The sequence below is a fragment of the Galeopterus variegatus genome, unplaced genomic scaffold (genome assembly GCF_000696425.1).
Source record: "Galeopterus variegatus unplaced genomic scaffold, G_variegatus-3.0.2 Scaffold798, whole genome shotgun sequence".
Taxonomy (NCBI): domain Eukaryota; kingdom Metazoa; phylum Chordata; class Mammalia; order Dermoptera; family Cynocephalidae; genus Galeopterus; species Galeopterus variegatus.
Window position 1 is genome coordinate 77,110 of NW_007726909.1, and position 18,511 is coordinate 95,620.

General features: G+C 33.7%; 1 protein-coding gene across 2 annotated transcripts in view; it reads right to left on the reverse strand.

The window, feature by feature from the left end:
• Positions 1–18,511, reverse strand: part of TMEM135 (transmembrane protein 135) — a 262,415-nt gene that overhangs the window by 7,225 nt on the left and 236,679 nt on the right. For both annotated transcript variants that reach the window (XM_008572521.1, XM_008572520.1), the window contains 5 exons: positions 14,059–14,205; positions 11,496–11,565; positions 8,301–8,468; positions 4,284–4,347; positions 3,141–3,217 (listed from right to left, as the gene is read on the reverse strand). In XM_008572521.1, the coding sequence (XP_008570743.1) occupies positions 3,141–3,217; positions 4,284–4,347; positions 8,301–8,468; positions 11,496–11,565; positions 14,059–14,205 (526 nt within the window). The remainder of the gene's footprint in view (positions 1–3,140; positions 3,218–4,283; positions 4,348–8,300; positions 8,469–11,495; positions 11,566–14,058; positions 14,206–18,511) is intronic.

Genomic DNA, 18,511 nt, shown 5'->3' on the forward strand with positions numbered 1-18,511 from the left:
ATATATTCGCTACCTAGGGGTTATTTTCTTTCTTTCACTCCTCTCTTCCTCTCCATTAGTAAGTCTTGTCAGCTCTACTCCTAAACATACACAAAATCTGTATACTTCTTTCCATGTCTACTGCTACTATCCTGAAACAAGCAACCATCTCCTGCCAGAGACTAATTGTTCTCCCAGCTTCCAGTCTTGCCTATCTCAAATACCCGTCTAATTGCCTAATTCTACATAACAGCCAAAATGTTCTTCTTAAAATTTGAATTAAATCATATTATTTCCATGCTTAAAATTCTTCAATGGCTTCCAATTGCACCGAGGGGAAAAAAACCCTCCTTACCCCAGCTTTTAAAATCCTACATGATCTGGCTCATCTTCCTGATTTCGTTATGTATACATGTCGGGCCTTTAAAACTAATGCCACCTTAAGTGACATTACAAGTGGATTAACGTGGCAGCCTAAGATGGCACCGGGAGGAAATAGGGTGGGAATGTCTGCGGGAACTTTGCCTTAGCCCTTATTGGCCGCACTCGTGAACACTGCGTGATTGCAATAGATAGGCATTGAGACAGGAACCCTTAAGCTGACTGGAGGATGTAAAAAACCTGCCTTCCCCATTTGCCTTTAAAAGCAAGTGCTTGTGTTATAATAAACGGAACTGCTCGACAGAACCCCCGCCACATCTGAGTGTCCTTTAACTGGGCTGGTTTGGGGCCAGCGGTGTGCTCACCTCTCTTCACGACTCTCTTCCCCTGTCTCCTTCTAAAGGGGACAGGAGGGAAAGAGGAATCCTGGGCCATTCGCTCGCCCACCAGAAGGAACGAGGCTAGGGCTGTTCAGGTCAGCTGGCAGTGGACCCGACATATACATTCTCTCAGTTTCTCTCTCTCTCTCTCTCTCTCTCTCTCTCTCTCTCTCACACACACACACACACACACACACACACACACATGAGGGATTCAAAGAGTTCATGGAAAGATGTATTAATTCTATTTTTCCATGAACTTTTTGAAGTGCCCTTGTATTTGTTTTTATTACCCTTTTTTTTTTTTTTTTTGATGGCCGGCCAGTATATGGGGACCTAAAACCTTGACCCTGGTATTATCAGCACCACACTCTACTGAGTGAACTAACCGGACAGCTCCAGAAGTAACCTCACATTTGGGTAAAGCAAATATGTAATTCTCTTAATGTCGTTAGGGACACATTTTCAGTGTGAGATAAAATTTTTTAAACATCAAACAAGTTAAACAAAATCTATAATCTTAACTTTGACTTAGAAATGCTCCAAATGTATTTTCTCTCTCTCTCAAAAGAAAAGAGGGAAAAGGATTCTCTAGCTCTGTTCACTGGGAAGGCCAAGAAATAATGATTGGCCTGGCAGGAAAAACCTCTGGAATCCAAACTGAAATCTCTAAATACCATTTCTACTAGTAGAAAGTAAGAGTCATTGGAGAAAAGACTGATTCTATGTCTGGGGCAGAAAATGTCCCAGATGAGCCTGGAATATCTTGTTTTACAGCAGAAAGCTATCAAAGATAATGGCATTATGTTAAAACAAACAAGAGTCAACTTTGGGAGGCTCTTATGGTCAAAGATGAGGACGATCTGATCATGATGACTCCAATGGATTAAAACAAATAAAATATGTTAAAATCCATATCTTCATAATGATACTTGGAAATAAAGACTTACAGGTCAACTTTGCAAAATACTGAAGTACTAACTCATTGTGAACATCAGTAAATAAAGGGAAATAATCAAGCATTTTATTTTGACTTTCCTGAACAAACTATTTCAGAGTAACCAAATAGTTGAAAAGGGAAAATTCTTTTTTAAAAGCATTCCAACTAACAAATACAAAAGAAACATTAATAATAGATTAGTACTATTTTGCAACCCTTAATGAAAAAATGAATCTTAGTAATGATTATTAATGGCAGCTACTAGGGAACCTTATGTTGGTTCTATCAACACCTGAGTCCACTGATCAATCTTAGCATCACAGAAGAGACAACAGACATTTTTGTGGCTTCTAATGTCATACAATAGGAAGTTCACACACATAGTAAATGTAAAGTATTTTTGCCACCCCCCCAAAAAAATTGAACCAGAATTTGCTTAATCCTCTGGATCTAGTCAACAGTTTACAAGAAATACATGGATTAAAGAAACTCATAATAAGTAAACAATGAGGATGAAATCAGCAAAATCCAGAATGTGGAAAATTCCACAGAACTAATGATCTGATTTTCAACCAATAAATGGCAACAAAAAAAAGGAAGAAACGAGGAGGAGGAGAAGGAGAAAGATGGGGAGAAAGAAAGAAGGGTGAGGATGAGGAGGAGGGAGGGGGAGGAGAAGGAGGAGGTAACTGTTATAAATTAAAAGAGACTGTTGAATCCTGGCAAGACATTTTATAAGTTGATCAGTGAAGATGTAAATTCTTTTTTTTTATTTGTTTGAAGATGTAAATTCTAATTGAATATATGTGAATATATGATAATATTAAGAAATTACTGGGGTTTTTTAAATGTATGATAATGGTATTGTGGTTATATTTTGGTGGTATTATTGATTTAATTGTTGCTTGTTTTTAAAACATCTTTAGCCTTTAACCCTTATTTTTTTTATTTTTTATTGAAAATATTGATTGTACACATTTATAGGGTACAGAGTTATATTTTAATACATGTATACAATGTGTGATGATCTACTCAGAGTAATTAGCATATGCACCATTGCAAAACTTAATCATTTCTTTGTGATGTGAACATTTATTCTTTAAAGAGTCTTTATCCTGAGTTTTTTATGGAAGAAATGATATAATGTCTGAAATTTACTTTAAAATAATTCAGTACCTTAGGGGTTGGGGAATATAGATGAAAGGAGACTGGCCAGATGCTGAGAATGTTGAAGCTGTATGATGTGTGTATGAGGGTTAATTACACTATTATTTCTACACTTGTGTTGAAAATATCATACACACAAAAAGAAAAAAATAGGGGAACTGACATTGTAAATACTTTTATAGTAATTAGAATTTGCTTTTGTAATTTGGATATATATTTGCTGCTAAAGCAGTTAGCAGCTATAAAAGCTTTATATCCTTTGGTACTCTTAACGCATAAATATTTTTGCTTACCTCCACCAATTTGGAAGCTAAATACATGGAAATTGTTGTGCTTTTATAAAACATCATTGATACACCTGCCAAAAAACCTGAAACAAAACAAATAGAAAAAATTGATCAGGTTGAAAAATATTTCTTTCTTATTAAGTCATCACAAATGTTAATTCACTTAAATAGCAAATAACTGATTTGTAGCACTGCCTCTTGTTACAACACAATAAGGGACAGTAATACTTCTGATCACATTAAAATAGGGTGAATTTTTATTATCACATTTTTTAAATTAAAAACTGACCTTCAGAGTTAGGAACAAATAGTCTGATTTATGTATAACAAGAAACTTTACGTTTCAACTTTAACTTAAACAACAGCAGTAGTCTTGCCAGATATAACAATCCGAAAAATTAATTTCTGTAAAGGCTATTGGTATCATTTCTGACTTTAAAATAGAAATATTTTTTCACCTATGCTTCTAACAGCTCAAATTACTTTTAGTGCTATCCTCATACTTCTCTCCATAGCATTGCCTTCATTCTATGAATGAAAAACCAAGGGGGGAGGTGCTGGAATAATAATAGTAGGATTATTACTAATAAATGTTCAATAACTGGTACATATACTGCTTATAAAAAATGATCTCCGGGATTGGCCGGTTGGCTCAGTTAGAGCGTGGTATGCTAACACCAAGGTCCAGAGTTTGATCCCTGTACCAGCCAGCCACACACAAAAAAAGAAAATGATCTTTACTTTTTATTTTTATAAAATGATTAAATTCCTTTAAAATATTATTATTAAAATATGTCATCTCCACTGTTAAAAATAGAATTTTTTAAGAAATCTACTGGAACTTCTATTAATGACATATAATAATGTAAGACTTTATGTTCTTTTTTGACACATTCCCTAGGATTTCTGTCCTGTAGCAGGGCAGATACCCAAGTCATTCCATTACCAACTGAAAACACCAGATGGCGAGAGTGCCTTGGTATGTTAAACTTTACAAACAAAATGTTTGAGCAAGTGCCTCAACAGGGATTCTGTTACAATAGTGAAAGAAAGACACATAGAAATTGGATAAATTTGGAAGCTATTTCCTGTTCACTTCTACTATTGATCGATATAATAATAATCATTCATTTTCATTATTTTTTTTACCAGCTATAATAGCATGTAGTTCATCATCCAAGTTTCTGACCCAGCGTAGGAAGCAACTAGTACCCTGTATTAAGGAGAAAATACAATTACTTCAATTATTTTATTTCTAAGAAAAAATGCATAAAAACAAAAACAATGGTAATGAGTGATTCACTAGATGACTCTGGATGCAAACTGGTGATTTTATTTGAATCAAACTGGATACATAATTGGGAAAATCATGAACAATAATCTGTTTTAAAGTTATTACTCTGGATAGACTCTATTAAGAAATTACACATATTATTTTTGATGTATTGAATTTTCAAAATAAATATATAAATTTCACTTTTGCCTATATATAGAATGCTGGGGAAAGTGTCACTCCCATTCTAATGAGGAGGAAAAGCTGGATGAACTACAAATCTGTCAAGCCAGAATTCTATGCCCAGAGAAAATATTTTTCAATACTGAAGGTGATATGAAAACTTTTTCCAGACAGATAAAAGCTGAGAAAATTCATCACCATCAGACTTGAACTACCAGAAATGTTAAAGTTAATTCTTCAGGCAGAAGGGATTTGATACCAGACAAAAATTTAGATCTATACAAAGAAATTAAGAGCTCTGAAAATAGGAAAATAAAAGTAAATTTAGAAGACATGTTTTTCCATATCTTTAATTGCTCTAAAAATGAATTAACTGTCTAAAGCAGGGATCAGCAAACTATGGCCCACTAGCCAAATCTGGGCCACCTGTTTCAATATGGGTAGGGAGCTAATATTGGTTTTCACAGTCTTAAATGTATGAAAAATAAGTTAAAATAATAGTAATAATATTCTGGGACATGTGAAAATTATATGAAATTCTAATTACAGTGCAATAAAGTTTTATTGGAACACAGCCATGCTTATTCATTTATGTATTGTCTATGGCTGCTTTCACACTATAACCGCAGAGTTAAGTAGTTGTGACAGAGACCATATGGCATAAAGCCTAAGTATCAACTATCTGATCCTTTACAGAAAAAGTTTGCTGACCTCTGGTCTAAAGCAAAAATAGTAACAATGTATTGTGGAGTTTATACATATATAAAAATAAATGTATAGCACAAAGGATTGGAATGAGGAATTAGAAGTATGAGGGTACTTCAATGAGTTCATGGAAAAGTAGAATTAAAATATAATACAAATCTTTCCATGAACTTGTTGAAGTACCCTTGTATAGTGTTGGGTTCTTACACCATATGTGAAGTGGTATAATATTATTAGAAGACTGGCTGATGAATTGAACATGTATATCATAAATGTTAAGGCAACCACTAAATTTAAAAAGAAGTATAAATAATAAGCCAATAGTGAAGATGGAATAGAGCCAAAGAAAAAAACACAATCAATACAGAAGAAAACAAAAAAGGAAGAACAGGAAAGAGAAATGAAGAAAGGAAGACTGGCTGATGAATTGAACATGTATATCATAAATGTTAAGGCAACCACTAAATTTAAAAAGAAGTATAAAAAGCCAATAGTGAAGATGGAATAGAGCCAAAGGAAAAAACACAATCAATACAGAAGAAAACAAAAAAGGAAGAACAGGAAAGAGAAATGAAGAAAAAATGAAACAAATACAAAACGATCAGCAAGAAGGTAGATTTAAATTCAACTATATTATAAATTCATTAAATGTAAATAATCTAAACATACCAATTGAAAGACAGAGATTATCAGTTTGGATAAAAACGGAAAAACCAACTATATGCAGTCTAAAATAAACCAACTTTTAAAATAAAGACAGAAAGTTAAAAGAATAGAAATATTATATCGTCAAATGCTAATCAAAAGAAAGCTGGAGTAGCTATATAAATATGAAACATAGTAGACTTGAGAACAAGGAATATTACCAGGGATAACGAGGAACATTGCAAAATGAAAAAAGGTCCATTTACCAAGAAACAGAAGAAAGAGGTTTATTTGGCTGCCCCTTTCTTAATTACATTCTTATAAAGATACTAATGGCATGGAAAATTTGTTTTGGAAAATCACATATGGCTTTGGAACGTACTGCATAAATATTTTCTACGAGATTTTCTGACCCAGTTGTATTTTTCTTAGTTTAATACCATAAGGTTGTTTTACTTAAGCAAATAAATACTAACAGAAATGAAAGGAAAATAAAAATAGCAAAAAAAACATACTCTGAGATATGCTGGATGTTGAATAACGAACCTAGGGCTAAGTATGTTAGAAAAAGTCCACATGTAAATATTTAAGAGTTTATGTTAAGAATAAATACAAACACTATAACATGAGAAATGAAAAAGAATGTAAATGGGGCCGGCCCGGTGGCACACTACTACAGTGCGCCGCTTGGGAAGCGCGGCAGCGCTCCTGCCGAGGGTTCGGATCCCACATACAGACCGGCCGCTCACTGGCTGAGCGAGGTGCGGGGGCAACACCGAGGGTTGCGATCCCGTTGCCGGTCCCGGTCCGGTACGGGCGCGACACTGACGGTTGCAATCCGTTGCCGGTCATGAAAAAAGACAAAAAGGAAAAAAAAAAAAGAAAAAAAAAAAAGAAAAAGAATGTAAATATAAACATGTAACTACCAATAATCTGTCATCAACTGGAAAAAAAAAAAAAGAAAAAAAAAAAGAAAAAGAATGTAAATATAAACATGTAACTACCAATAATCTGTCATCAACTCTTGCACAAAGTTTTCAAAACGTTCATGAAAAGATTTGTATTATCTTTCAATTCTGTTTTGCCATGAGTTTTTTGAACTATCCTTGTATAATCAAAGATATTAGTAATGCTTCCTAGTCAAATCATATTGGAAATGTTTTTATTAGTGATATTTCATAATAAGTGATTGATTATACATAATATTATACTATAATGTGTATGATTATCTGTAGTTTACCCATGATTTGTTACTACTCCTTTTCATTTCAAAATACTTCCTCCATACCTACCCTTTGAGTAACTTTTCATATAAAATGATACATGACCACTTTACCCAAAATAACTCTAGATTTCAATTTTCCCAGCATTAACTCTGAGTTTAATAACAATAAGAAAATATATATATATATGAGAAAATATATATGGATGCATATATATGAATAAATACACATATACATGAGGGGTCTTCAAAAAGTTCATGGAAAGATTGGTATTGTGTTTTAATTCTATTTTTCCACAAACTTTTTGAAGTATCCTCATGTGTATACACACATACACACACACACACACACACACACACACAGGTCAACCTTATTTAACACAATTTACCATTTAGAAGATATATTTAGATTTAGAATCTCAATTTTAGATGTTTAATAAAATATGTCAGTAATATGATTTACATATTAATGATTCCCATTAAACAAAAGGACATTACTTAAAGATACTGAGTACTGTGTCAAGAATGATCTCTACATGTATGTTTAGGTGTGGGCTTATGTATGTGTGGGCACATTTATAGAAACATACAGAAAAGGGTGGAAAGAATGTTAACTCTGGTTATTTAAGACAGTGTAGTAGGAATAGTGAGTGGGTGGAAGAGGAAAAATAAGTCATTACTTATATGTTGCAACAGAAAATCCTTACCGATTCTATCAAGGGTTGATATCAGCTAGAAGCGTCTGAAATATGTTTAAATTAATAACCAGGCAGTAAATATGATTTAAAAAACAGATAGACCAGGTATATTAATATCATTTTTGACATTGGAAATATCAGAAAATTCACATTTTCTCAGAGTGTCTCTACTGAAAAAGAAAATAAGTCTTTGAGAATCTTTAATATTACATGTAAATACAAACACACCTATATATTCAGGCACATTAAATAACATTTTAAAAGAACAAATTTCTCCAACCTCAATTCCCAATATATTGTATATATTTGGTGTCAAGATATTTATGAATACTCCAGAAAGAAGCATTAAAAATATGATAGACAAATTAAGGTCATATCTCATTCTAACAACAGCTATGTTATTTATTTCCCATTTTTCTCTCCTCTTCTGAAAACCTTACCTTGTATATAGTAACAAAAGAGCCAAGAAAAGCTCCGAGCTGGAAGTTTTCTTTATTGTAGAAGAGAGAAAGGAGCCGGGATGGCTGTGTAAACAGATGCCTAAAAGCAGAAGGAATTCGAAGGCAGCACTGGATCAAGTATCCCACGCTAAACATTCTGATGAAACCCTAGAGAAAATTAGGAGGAAATCCTGATTTACAAACAGATTTGAAGTTTGACGGATTATGAATTTTACCATCTCAGAATCAAAACAAGACTAAAAAAAAATTAAAGTTTGTATCACAGCAATTTTCAAAATAAAGTCTTAAAACCTCAAATGATAATTTTAAAACAATTACCTTAAAAATATGCGTGAAATCTTGGGGTGAGTATACTTTCTTTGATTTACAAAGACTTAAAAAGTCTCACAAGCACTGGCCAAGCTTGCCTATGCACCAAAATTCCATTTCTTGACATTTTGTTGACAATAACCAGGATTTTTAATTCCTAAACCACAAATGAGTTTTAGAAACAAAAAGCACTGAAATTCCAAAAAATAGTTAACAAAACCAAATGCTTTTGGAAATTTTAACAGAAAACTGCTCTTAATCATTAGTATGAGTAGGGATTCTTTTGCTACAAAAATAATTTTATTATTTGTTTAGACCTTTGGTACCAACTTTTTTAATTATCGAGTTAAAAAATTTTCCCAGGGAAAAAGATATTATATCCAGATTTTTATTCCTGTGCTCGACTGTGTCAGGCTAAAATACCTCTACGGAATGGTAGCTTTAAGGTATACTAAACTAAACTTGGAAAAGCAAATCCACTACAAATACGTATTTGCTACCAAAATTTTTCTATATTTCTTTCAATTCTTTATAGTGTAAAAGTGAAATATCTTGGGAGTATGACCAGTATTGTCAATTTCATTTCAGCACTTATTAAGATGAAGTTTAGACGTCACTTAGTACAGACAGACCAAAACATTCCAATTAGCACAAAACAAAACATTAACAGAAAGAACAGTATTTTATACACGATTCAACTAATACACTGTAATACTTTTCTCCCATTCTCCTCCTCTCTCAAACTCACTGGAATGGAAAAATATCTACACTCTTAGCAGTGCTTGCCTGCTAAGTTCCAAAGGTCAGGTTTGTATTTTCCAGATCACAGCTTTTTTTCCTAGAAAAAATTAAATTACTATGAAGAAACATTGATTAATTTACCTAAAACTACCTAATAACTGGTTTAATCATGGAAATAAAATTGTCCAATCCGTTACTGTCAATTACCATGCATTTACTTAACTGAAACTGCCTACTATTAGTTTAATACATGAAATGGTCACACTTTTAATAATAATTATAATGTTAATCTAAGGATTCAGGAATCACAATTATGTTACAATCTTTTCATGCTGTTTTCAAGATACCATTCATCCATCTTTTCATGTATTCAGGAAATATTCACTATGAATGCCTATTATGTGCCAAGCATTACACTAGATGCTGAGGATACAGTGTCAAAGAGGACGTAAAGTTCTTGCCTTCATGGAACTTTCATGCTCATTATACAAATAAACATAAAATTACTACACATTATAATAAATGTCATAAATACTCAGGGCACTAGGATAGAAATTAACAGGGCAATCTATATTAGATTGGTAAGGGAAGGCTACTAAGGATGTGACATTTAAATAGACCCAAAAAAGAAGCTAAAATGTGAAAACATTTCAGAAAGTTTAAACAGGAAGCCCAAAGCCAATAAAGAGGTTGACTGGTACAAGAAACCAACAAAAAGTTAGTGAGAATGGAGTATAGTGAGTTGAGGGGATGTAATTAATATGAATATTTACTTAGGGATATGATTTAACATGTGGTGAAGCTAAGTCCGCAGAATAATGAGGCATACTGTCAAAAAATTTGACTTTATTTGTGGTGTAAATTCCTCACCCATGAATCTGCAGCTACTTTTACATTCATGAACATAATATTCTAATTTATATATAAATTACCAAGTTTATAGTATTGGTACATATCTGAAAGAATCACTAGGTTTTTTCACTGCTTGGTAATTCTCACTAACTTTCTCTTATAATTTTTTTTAACATCACCTCCCAGATTTCTCAAATACCTCTGATTTAATCAGAATACTTCTCTTAGTTCCCCTCCTGAAGTCTTTCTTTGAACTTTTATCATGTTCAGTTGGAAGGAATAACTCTCCAGAAGCCAGCAGATTCTAAGATTGCCAGCAATGTTGCCACTGCAATCAAAAACCACTGCACAACTGAAAAAAATACTCTACTGCTTTTACCCCTCATCATATCTTTGGGGATTCTGAAGGTAAGTATGGGTTTGGGTGAGTGCCGCCATCAAAAATGGGCCATAGGTGTTTACATTCATAAGCACCAATGTGGGACAGTTCCTCCCTCCTAGAGTGACTGTAAGGAGGATGGTCCTTTGGGATATTCTGCTCTTCTCATCATTAGCTGACTGGGGATCAGACTTTGCAAGAAAGAATATAAACTTTTGAAAGCATCAGAATTGTTAGAGCACCACTCAAAACTAAGGAACTTGCGGCAGGTGATACCACCTATGCCAAACTAAGGGCAAAAAAAATAACTTTCTTCCCAGAGCTGGTGGGGATGTGGGAAGAAGATAGTAATGGGGATGGGGAGGAGAGAAACACTAATACATGAGTATATTAGGGAGTGGGGAATTTATGCCAGTGAGCATAGCTAACTTTCTTAATGCAGAGCAACTGCAGACACACTCCAGTTTCCTCTTGATTCCTTAAAACAAATGTAATAGCTTTACAAGTCTAAAGCCAAATGTCACTGTACCAGATTGTGTACAGTGCATACAGTGTATGTGTGTGGCTGCTGATCCAGCTAGCATACAGCACAGTCTAGGGGCCCTGTTCATTTTAACGACTTGATTTTATTTTCCTATTGTTACTTTGTAAGTTTTAAGTAAGCTAATTTTTAAACAAAGTAATTCTAAAATTGTTTAACTAAGGATTTGGCAAGACAATATTAAAGCTAAATTGTTACCTATTCTCATAAATTTCTTACTCTTCAAGTCAAAGGCAAAGAATGATAGCAATTATTAATGTCAACTTTTCCATTTACTTTAAAATTATTTCTTAATAAATTATTTCTATACATATTTCCCATTGTTAAAAAGGAGATACATTCATACACTTACTTTAATGCAATAGGAGATGCAATTATCTTCATAGTGTTTGCAACACCTATGCCTTGGTCCATGCTTGCATCTGAAATTAAACCAAAAAACTAAACTAATTATAATTAAAATATTTGTGTGTGTATATGTGTTTGTAGATCTGTTTAAAACTCTCTAACCAAAAAAGAGAAAAATCACCCATTTCTTTCTAAATATGTGCAAACTTTTGTTTTTTTAGGACATACAAAAGCAAGGATAACAGATATTTTTGTTTTGTTCTTTGTTGCTTATCATTTGACACATTGTATAAAATAAGCAACTGCAGTCAAAATACTTGAAGGTGGTGCAGAAAAACCACATTGGTATTTGTGACTCAATATGAAAAATATGTACATATCATTTATATACTCTGCCAAATCTTTTGGAAGCTTTAAATTGCTTACTGTAGAAAATAATAGTCATAAATCACCCATGAAGTCAGTACTTGAACAAAAATCATAATGAGAATGTGCTCAGGTTACAGGAATTTATACTTAATTATATTTGAGAGAAAACATCTGGAAAAGAAACATGATATAGTATTAGAATTCAAAATTCTGTTTTTTAAAATAAATATAGAAATAGAGATGAGGGAATTCAAAAGTAGGATAATCATGATTTAATTGTAAACCACTTAACCCTCTAGGGTTTAATAAACATTTCTGCTTAGAGGACTACTGTTCAAGACACACTCATCTTAATTATTTAATATGTTGACTCCAGGACGATCTATTCACCCTCGGCATTAAAAAAGTAAGCAGAATATCTAACATGGGTCTAGCTCTCTCCTTTTCTCTTTCAAGGGTTCATGTTCCAAACTAAGCAGTCTTTATAACTTCCTTCACCCTGTAGTTAATTAATTCTCTTCATGGTTGGAACACATAAACTCTTTCCTGTTTATAACAATAACTTGTAGAGTAATGTTCTGGCTCTGCACCTCTCCAATCCCATTTCCAAACTGATTACCAAGACTTTTTCCAAAATTCAATTCTGCACTGCAGCTGGAGTATACAGGCAGCCTTTCCTCATCAAAGGTGACAGCAACAGTTCATACCAACCATAGCACTTATGTCGTTAGAATGATATGACATATCTGGTCATGTGAAGTTGCTGAGTGATTAAAGCTGGACCCTGAAGAGAGGTGAATCAGAGGACTGCCTTATGCAAACCATCACTCTTCATACTTCTAAGTGTCCTCTTCAAAGACATTTCTCAGCCATTGCTACCAGAACCACACAGAAATTACTTAACTCTCTTTGCTTGTGAAATTAAATCCTGATATCAACGATACTGTCTGTCATTTAGTATATGTCCTTAGTCACTCATTCAAATAGCTTCCCAAGTCCTGGACTACCTATCTCTTAACTTACTTGCTTTGCCTCAATATTATTCTGTATCTGCTTTCAATTGAGTGGACCCAATGAGGCTACTATGACAAATTCTGCCGTGACCTGATCAGTTCTGATGTCCAAGGCATCACTCACCACATAAGTCATTCTTTGCATTCCCCTCTGATTCTTGTTGAAATTATTTCCATTAATGGGGATCCTCTCTCCCTTTCTCCACTAAGGTAACCATAAACATTTAGAACTTGCTTAATAAGTTCTCTACCACTATTATTCCTGTCATATGGTATTACTTTATTTTCACCTTCTGTGTGCAGTATATGCTAAGATGAAGACAAAATCTTTAAATTCAGGAAAAATTTAAGTACCTCCTCTGAGCTCACATGCATATACTACGTCAGGCAATTTCACATGTTATTTCCTTTAATGCTCACAACAATTCTTAACAGAGATTATTAACCCCAGTTAACAGCTAAGGACTTTGGGATGCATAGCACTTAAATCACTTGTCCAAAGTCACAAAGGTGGTGGAGACAAAATGAGAGTCAAACATAGGTTTTCTAATTTTTTAAAGGTCTTCAGCTTCCTATTATTGATCTCCTTTCTATATTGCCAACTCATTCCTCTCTAAAATATCACTATCAAGATTATTTTTATTGGCTGTTCTTATTTTAAACCAGTAAGCTTATTTTCCTAAATACCTATACTAGAAATGTAAATGAAGATTTATTAGTATGAAATAGAAAGACTTCTTTGTATAATACACAAATGAAGATTTCTTATTTTAGTTTCAGAGTCCTAAAAATTTTCTTACAAAATATCCTCCATTTAAGATTTACTCCTCATGATTCCTTTATTTTCTTGAATCTCCTTCAGGAACATTTCTGTTTCCCTTCCATACTGGCACATTCAATCAGCACATATTAATCTTTTTCCTGAAGTTCCCCATCATAGCCTCCTATGACTCTGCCTAGTTGAAATAGAAAAGTATTTAAGGCATATGATGGTCTACAGTCCTGCAGACTTTTATATAAAAAATAACATGTACTTGCCATCGTGTGCCTTTTATAAAACTCTATGCACAGTCTGGTGAAAAATATCATCATTACCTGGACAGAAAATAAAAATACCTTGGCATAGTACAAATATCACATAAAATAGTGACAAAGTGTGCTAAAATATCAAGATAAAGAACTCACATTGAATCTACAAGTTTCCTGACTAGAGCAATTATATTCATTCTTCTTGGTTTTTCCTCATGTTCCTTTCTCTTTTGTTCCACTTTTGCATATGCTGCCTCTGGTGAATAGGAATGTGTGGGAATTTCTTCCTTCCCTACAATGAACCTAAAGAAAAGAGCACAATATGAGGCATTTTTTACCTTTAAAAAAAAACAGTGAGGAAAAAAATAAGATTTTGTTTATATACAAATACATTTTAGAGAATATCTTATTTGAAACAGTATTTTCACAATTTATATAAAATCTAATCATTTTTTGAAGAAAAATACATTTTCAAAATCTGAATACTCAGAAAATTTTAATAGTCACTTGTTTGACAGTGTGGGTATTTTTAAATTAAATTAACCAAGCAAAGTACAGCAAAGCACTTTTATAAAGTGCCCTTTAATTAGAACACCAATTTTTAAGGTATTACAAGCCTTAAAGTTTTTCAAAAGAAGCAAGGTCTAGTCAATCACAAAAGTAGACTTAGGTTTACTAGTCAATCACAAAAGTTATATTGTTTTCCCTAAATTCTGCTAATAGTTAAAACTGAATAAGTTTCTCATTTAGAGTAAAACTAAATTTATACCAAATGTCACTTGGAGTCATAAACAGCTGCAGTACACTAGGTCATCTGTATACACACAAGGAAAATAGAGGGAACTAAAGAATGAGAATCAGAAAACAGTTAAGATTCTGTGTGTCCTCATATTATTTCACTAGAAAATCTTAAACTCAATGTTACTCCAATCCACATATTTCTCCTTGGGAAAATCAAATATCCAGGAGATGACACCATTCCTATCTCATCAAAACTGGACTATATTTTTCCAAAGACAATGCAAAGAAAAATGTTACCACCATTAGATATCACTCAACAAGTGTCCTTCCTCAAAGAGTTTTCATTATTGCTATTTGCACCTACACTATAAGTCGCTGCTCTTATAAGCAATAACTAAGCTTTCCTAAGGAAATTCTACCTCCTGAACTTTCAAGACTATAATAAAATATAGACAAAACAGGGGACCAGTAATAAAATATAGATAAAACAGGGGATCGGTACACTAAAATTCTGGAAGTTGGGGCCTGTGAGAAACAGAATATGAAAATTTAAACACTCAGAAAAGAGAGAAAGAAAAAGCTGTTACTACCAAGAACTGTAACCCATCCCATTGGGACAAAATCATAAGGGCTATACTATGAGTTTGTTTGTCACCAGATGACAGCTGTGCATCCTTAGTTGTTTCATACTCATGAATGTGTTTCATCCTCATGGGTGTGTATGGGGAAGTTAAGATACGCACTACTATATTTTGTAAGCAACAAGGATAAAACTATACTAGAACAGATACAAGAATATCTCTCACACCTTTCATAATACTGTTGCTATTTTGGTCAGGACTAACTATCTCAGATTAGATGTCACTTCTTTGGAGAAGCTGTCCCTGCCCCAAGCCAGGGTGAGTTAGTGATCCTTCCTCTGTGCTCTCATAGCCCAAAGAAGCCCCATTACTATAAGCACCATTTTAGTAATATACATCCCCCACTAAACTATAGGGCCTGTGAGACTATGTATACCTTCTTTGCTATTGTATCCCAGTGCCTAGCACAGTGTCTGGCACATAGTAAATATTTAATTAACACATATTGAATAAATGAGTATAGTAATAGCTAGCAATTTCTGAGCACTTACTACAAGGGTACTTCAAAAAGTTTGTGGAAAAATGGAATTAAAAGATAATACAAATCTTTCCATGAACTTTTGGAAGATACCTTAGACACAATGTACATAACACCTACTGAGCCTTTTACAAATATGAAATCATTTAATCCTCACAGCAATACTATAGATATCATAATTCCCATGAGAGTTAACATGACTACGTATCTTGTCCCCAGCCAATAAATTATCTGTAATTATTTGAACCCAGGGCTGTCAGACTCTAAAGCCTGGCAGAGCTCACTGAGCTATACTTCTTACTATGTTCTAAACTATGATGAATCAGTCTAAGCACACCTTCAGACTCCTGCAATGGCTCTCCTCCCATGGTTCTGTCCTGACTCTATCTACGCCCATGACTTCTACTATTATCTCTATAGACAGATAATGTCCAAATCATCCTACACACGATTTCCAGAGGAAGCTCCCTAAAGTGCAGATCTGAACTCACTACTCTCATCCTCCTCAAAGAACTTCACTGGCCTATGACCTATTGAATTAAATACAAATTTCAAGCTTAAAACAGTACCTAGCACAGAGTGAGTGCCCAATTTAGGAGCTATGATTAAACATTAAAGCTAACTGAACTACTCGCCATTCTCGAAATAAACTGTGCCTCTGTGCTACTCTTCTTGTCTGGATCAGTCTTCCCTACATCTTTGCTAAAATCTTATCTGTCTTTTAAAATCCATTTCAAATGTTCCTTTCTTCCACCTTCTCTTTCCTATCTCCCCTCACAGGAGAAGAAGAAAAGTAATTTGTGTACAATATAGCATTTAATTTCTATTCTCTTACAACATTTGGGCTTTTCTATTTTATAAGCAATTCTATGCAATTTTCATGCTTTCTTCTCTGCCTTTACTCCTATCCACAACTTGGGGAGAGACACTAAGTTAAGTCTACCTAAAATATATTCCTGAGATATCCTGCACCTCTCTTTTGTACCATTTGGAACAACTATAATTAATAATGTCTTTCTCACTAGACCATAAGCTTTGTGAGGACAGAGACTGTGTCTGGTTAATAGTGAAGCTGAGGAAGCCCCTAAACAAGTATTTGGAAAATTCCATAATCCCTAAGTCCCTGGCCTTCAGTTAACATGTAATGTATTAGCTAGTGATTATAGTTAAGATAAAAGGATAAAATAAAGTAGTGACATGCAAAAGTTGGAAAGTTTCACTACGTATAAAGTAACAATAACTATAGATTTGAACCAAAGTCATAAAACTTTGCATTCCTTTTGGGGGGGATATAGATAACATTTCTGATGTGTATCCCTGAGCTGTTTTCCAGAAACCAAGACCCCCCAAAAAGGAGACTCATGACTACCAGCTGACCACTAGAACATAACCTCCAGACTGAATGAAAGATTCCAAGAATAAGTTGTTGATTGCATGACTAGTATCCAGTCAGCATTGTCTATGAGCTTATCACGTACCTAAACTCTTACTCACGATTTTACCCCATATAAGTCTTTGTCACTAAGCAATCAGGGAGTTCAGATTTTTAGCACGAGCAAGTCATCCTCCTTGTTTGGCACTTTGCAATAAAATGTCTGTCTTTCCACCAATGCAATCCCATTGTCAGTGTATTAGCTTTGCTGTGCACCGGATAGTGAATCTTAGTCTGGTTCGGTAACAATACAAAACTCTGGGCAAACTAAATACATATTGAATGAATTTGTTATCTTTGTAGCTCTCATAAAATCTTGCACATGTTGAGGAATGCTTTTTAAAAAATGGTGCTGAACTGAAGTTTAATATTCTAAAACATTTTCCCTATGTCTAATTAGGAGACATTAAACTGGGGTACCGTGAATACTCATCCTCTGTAAATAAAGTACAGTTTTCCTCAGAGTGAACAATGTGTGTTTTCATGATAGAGTAATTATGATCTGTATAAGATAAGCACTTCTTTTAAGCTTTTTATTTATGTGTTCATTTAAATCTTAACATTTCCAAATGTATCAAGCACTGAATATCTTTTTCTCACCAAAGTTTAATACTGCCAGGGAGTCATATTAAATTTTGCTACCACAAGCATTTTTCTTTCCCCTCCCTTTTGTAATTAATTTTAAATATTTTGACAAGCTATACATTTATAGTCTATGTCTGCAATAAAAATCAGGACAGCCAAGAATGCAAAGAAGTAGTTAGAAAGTCATGTCAGATAATACTTTTTGGAAACTTCTAAGAACCACATAAGTTAACCCACATTATTTTTTGACAATGAAACTTGACAATAAAAAATATGTGGCTTTTAGTAACATTCTTCTAAAGATCAACGTTATAATTTTGAGAGTTATCAATTTGCAATGTGGGAAATCTGAAATGAAACAAAATCTGTTTAGTAAAAGAAGATATACAATGCAAATACATGACAATTTGTAATACTTAACAATTTTCTTTACTTACCAACAAAAGTCTAGCAAGAATTAATAAATATTTTTCCAGAATATTTTCCTATAATACAGAGAAAATTTTAAGTGTAAATATTCCAAACTAGCCCTTTCTTTTTTTTTTTTTTCTTTTTTTTATTTATTTATTTATTTATTTTTTGTCTTTTTTCGTGTCCGGCAACGGATCGCAACCCTCAGTGTTGCGCCCGTACTGGACCGGGACCGGCGACAGGATCACAACCCTCGGCGTTGCGCCCGCACCTCGCTCAGCCAGTGAGCGGGAACCGGTCTGTATGTGGGATCCGAACCCT